Below are 3890 nucleotides of genomic sequence, written 5' to 3'. Positions count from 1 at the left end.
TTTAAAAATGCGACCTTAAATCTTATCTGGAAAAAAAATTATTCTATTTGATTGTGTGGCATGGTGGTGAAGTGACAGATTATGATAGCGGCCAGGAGAGAGACTGTGACTAGATTATTATTATTATTATTTCCTTATGATCTTAAGCCCCTGCCTAAGCCCAAATCAGTTTTAATTTTTTTTTTTCTTTTCATGATCTCTTTTCGTGGTGTTCTATGATTTTTTTTTCTAAACAACAACCGAGAGTCTTTTTTAGTTAAGACAATCAGACTTCCCATATATTCAAATAGATGAACGTGAAAGATGGACGGGATTGGTGCACCCTGTCTCTGGGAGAAAGGGAGGCTCGTATGAAACAAATTACCCTGGTCCAAATGCTTGGGTGAGGCTGGGAGTACTGACTACCTGAAAACTAGACATCTTCAAATGGACATCTGTCCCTAATTATAAGATTGTTCCTCTTACCCAAACCACCATTTAATCCATTAACAAAATCTTTCCTGTGGTAGTTTTATTTGTGCATTAGTAGGTTATGCCCAAGGATAGATGGCTAGTTCAACAAAAGAGATATATACATATACTTGATCGAATTCTGCCTTGGAACTTATCATTACCCAGATTCCAAATTCATCCATCTAGCACGGTTAATATATATTCAAGAGAGCAGAACACTTAGAGCAAACAACACCTGGTGCTTTTTATTTTAATTCATGGTACTTTTCTTTTTCATGGAGAATATACACGGCGTTTCTGCCTATTAACAAGAAGGACAATTAAAAAAAAAATGAAGTGTCGGCATCCTATAGAAGAACAAACGAATCAAAGAACGAATTTGTGCTTGTTCATTATTTTTTATCCTTGCTTCAGGCTACGGAGCACTCGAGAGGCAGGCCTTGAGGGAACCGCTTGAGATCAGTGCAGTAGTTGTAGATCATGTAGTTCTCCTGCGCCCACCTCATCCTCTCCTGGCTCGTGGAATCCAGCTCTTGGTTCCACCAGTCGGATTTCTGCGAATTACAACTGGAGGCACCGGAGGACCAGATGCAGGCGTCGGCGTTGAAATTCCTGTACGAGGCAGTGAACGGAGCTTTGGTCCAGTCGGTCTTGATGCGTCCACCCTGGGTTGCCCAGTCATCAGCATTCCAGAGGCTGGAGTAGATCCTCATAGGTTGGTTCTTTGGAAACGCGATGCCCCTCGACTCCAAGTTCTTGAAGTCTCTGATCGGTATGCCATCAACCATGTAGCTGATAAGGATGATAAAACCATGGTGAGCAAGAGGATATATAGATTGCTCGAGATACATAGAATGGGTGTTAGTTTTTGTGTATGATGACTCACATAACGTGTCCGGGGTTCCAGAGAATGGAGTAGGTGTGGAAGTCCTCGGTGGGGTCGAACCAGAGGTGGAACTGCATCTCCCTGTTCCCCTTCCCCTGGGCGAACACATTGGTGTGGAGCGTGTAAGGTTCTCCACTGAGGTTTCCAAGGAACTCGAAGTCGATCTCATCGTGTGTTGGCCCTTGCGAAGACAGCTGCAGTTCATTCAGGCACAAGTCGTACATGGTTCATCGGTCGCTAGAGATACAATTTTAAAAGGACGTACGAAGCAGTAATTTTGTCGAACAGTGGTGGCGAGAGCTTACATAGTAGGCGGTGACGGTGCCGGCGGAGTTCCCAGGAACAAGCTTGAGCTGCATGTCGATCTTGCCAAAGAGATACTCGTTCTTGGACTGGAAGCCGGACCCGGAGGCTTCGTCGAGGGCGAGAGTTAGAAGCTGGCCATTGTCAAGGATCTTGCCACGGCCATCACCCCAGGTGATGTCGAAGCCCTGGTAGAAGTTGCCAGCCGAGGCATTGGCTATCAGAAAGCACGCTAAGAGAGGAAACACGAGTGATGCCATGTTAGCTCTGGTGGAAGACATGGTATGGAGAGGATGACAGGAGGAGGGTTATTACGAAATTGAAGGGCGAGGAAGGATGAAAGCTGGTGTTTTGGAGTGGGGAAGTGAGCATGGGGAGTCAGGTTTATATATACATGAGAGGTAATAAGATTAGAGATGGGATGGTTCTGTAAGCGATCGGCTGGCAGCAGACTGGCGACGGACAGAGGGTGGGGTTTGTTTGAGAGAACGCGGTGCGTGTCGAAGGTGGTGATGGCCAGCTTTGCGTGGGGCGACGGCTTTATCTTCCAACGAAGGACGTAAGCGTCTAATGGTGGTCCTGCGAGTCTTCGTTGGTTCGGCTTTTAATGTACCGACCGCGGATTTGGAGTCACCAGGTAACTACTCCTCTGCATAGATACTATCCTACCTTTACGTGTGAATTGAACAATTCCAGATGCTGCGATGGGAGTTTATCTGGCCCGGAGTTTGCCTGCCAGGTTTGATCCTGGTTTTGAGTCATATGCTCCTGGAGACTTTTCTTTTGTAAAAAAAATAAAATAAAATAAAAAATTATATCATTCTAGTTTAAAATTTTAAATGCATTCATAGAGTTAGAAAATAAAATATTCGAATCGATAAATCAGCTATGGAATTCTATAATAAATATATGAAGCTTTTTTTTATTTAGATGAGTTCATCATACAATGCGTGTACGAATACATCCAATAAAATAAAAAAACACAAGCTCGCGAAGTGCCCGCAACAGCTCTCTCTCTCATAACAACAGGATGTACCCTGAATGGTAAGCCGCATAGGCAGCCATCCAGTCGGTTGTTCCGTTGGCTTTTCTAAATACATGCTTGGCCTGAAAGGCCATCTCCATCTCTTGTTATCATTCCTATATTTCGGATCAAGAGTTAGTTTATGCTCTCGCCCTTCAGCCCCCTCTGAATCCACCTGATCACCATAGCTGAGTCGCCCACCAAGATAACTGAACTAGCCTGCACCATCCACCTCGTATGTTGAAGCCCTACCCAGGCAATCCATAACTCCGTTTCGAGAACCGACGTATCAAACAACTGGCAAGCTTTTAATATTCAGGTTGGTTGCATAAATTCATATCTTTCATGCAGCTTTTTTTATATTTTTCAAAAAGCAAAGAGCTCATGGCATTCGAATCCAAGAACGTTCGAAGGAACGCGGCTTGTTAAAAGTGGTGGAGATGGTGCAGAGGTGGCGTCCAATGATGGTGCGGTACAAGCGCGTTAGATAGTGTCCTACGAGTCTGCGTTGGTTCGGCTTTTGGTGCAGCGACCGCGGATTTAGAGTCCTCAGGTAAGCACCCTCGTGGATTTATTCTAGGTTTTTTCTATCATACCTTCTTGTTTTGTCATGGCGGTCTTTTTTTTTTTTTTTTTTTTTTTTTTTTAATTTGCTAATGCGGGTGGATCATACCTGACGGGACGGGATACACCCAATAAGGTCAAAAAATCATAGCGGTCTTTTTCCTTGGAAAAAAAAAGAAAACAGGACGGTAGTCAATATAACATCTGTACACATGCATTCTTAAATGTTTATGTTGGGGTTTATTTGGCCGTAGTGGGATGAGCGGCTGTGATCAAAAGAACAACGTTTAAAAGGAGGTTCCCCTGGACGACCGCTGATCATCAGACCACCCATTTTATTTTAATTATTTATTTATTTATTATAGCCCTCCAAACTCCGCAACCAATCGGGATGATCCGAGGGTCCACGGGTGCAAAGGAATGTATTTTAACAACCTAAAATTTTATCTAAAAAGGCTAGCCGAAAATTATTACTTGAGTTTCTTAATTCTGCAAATGTACCCAAGATTTATCCGATAAATAACCAATATGGGACTAAACACGCGCCAACACGGATCCTTATATACTCCTCCTAAGCTCCGGCATCCTCGTCAGGCTATGGGTTTAAATTCATTCAAATCCAATCACAAGCACCACGATCGGTTCATGGTCAATCTCAAT

The 3890-nt window shown here is 43.7% G+C and overlaps 1 protein-coding gene across 1 annotated transcript; it reads right to left on the bottom strand.

The window, feature by feature from the left end:
• Positions 1-672: 672 nt before the first annotated feature.
• Positions 673-2105, bottom strand: LOC103715631 (probable xyloglucan endotransglucosylase/hydrolase protein 23). Its single transcript, XM_008803317.4, has 3 exons — positions 1645-2105; positions 1340-1533; positions 673-1245 (listed from the first exon to the last, which is right to left on the bottom strand). The coding sequence occupies exons 1-3, from the start codon at positions 1921-1923 to the stop codon at positions 864-866; spliced, it is 855 nt and encodes a 284-aa protein (XP_008801539.2). The 5' UTR covers positions 1924-2105; the 3' UTR covers positions 673-863.
• Positions 2106-3890: the final 1785 nt, after the last annotated feature.

Source organism: Phoenix dactylifera, chromosome 9 (assembly GCF_009389715.1).
Source record: "Phoenix dactylifera cultivar Barhee BC4 chromosome 9, palm_55x_up_171113_PBpolish2nd_filt_p, whole genome shotgun sequence".
Lineage (NCBI taxonomy): Eukaryota > Viridiplantae > Streptophyta > Magnoliopsida > Arecales > Arecaceae > Phoenix > Phoenix dactylifera.
This window is presented reverse-complemented; position numbering and strand designations above follow the sequence as displayed.

Coding starts and splice junctions, on each gene's coding strand:
- LOC103715631 (XM_008803317.4), bottom strand. CDS start 1,923: ATGTCTTCCACCAGAGCTAACATGGCATCACTCGTGTTTCCTCTCTTA. Junction 1,534..1,644: donor GCACCGTCACCGCCTACTAT/GTAAGCTCTCGC, acceptor AATGAACTGCAG/CTGTCTTCGCAAGGGCCAAC. Junction 1,246..1,339: donor TGGAACCCCGGACACGTTAT/GTGAGTCATCAT, acceptor CATCCTTATCAG/CTACATGGTTGATGGCATAC.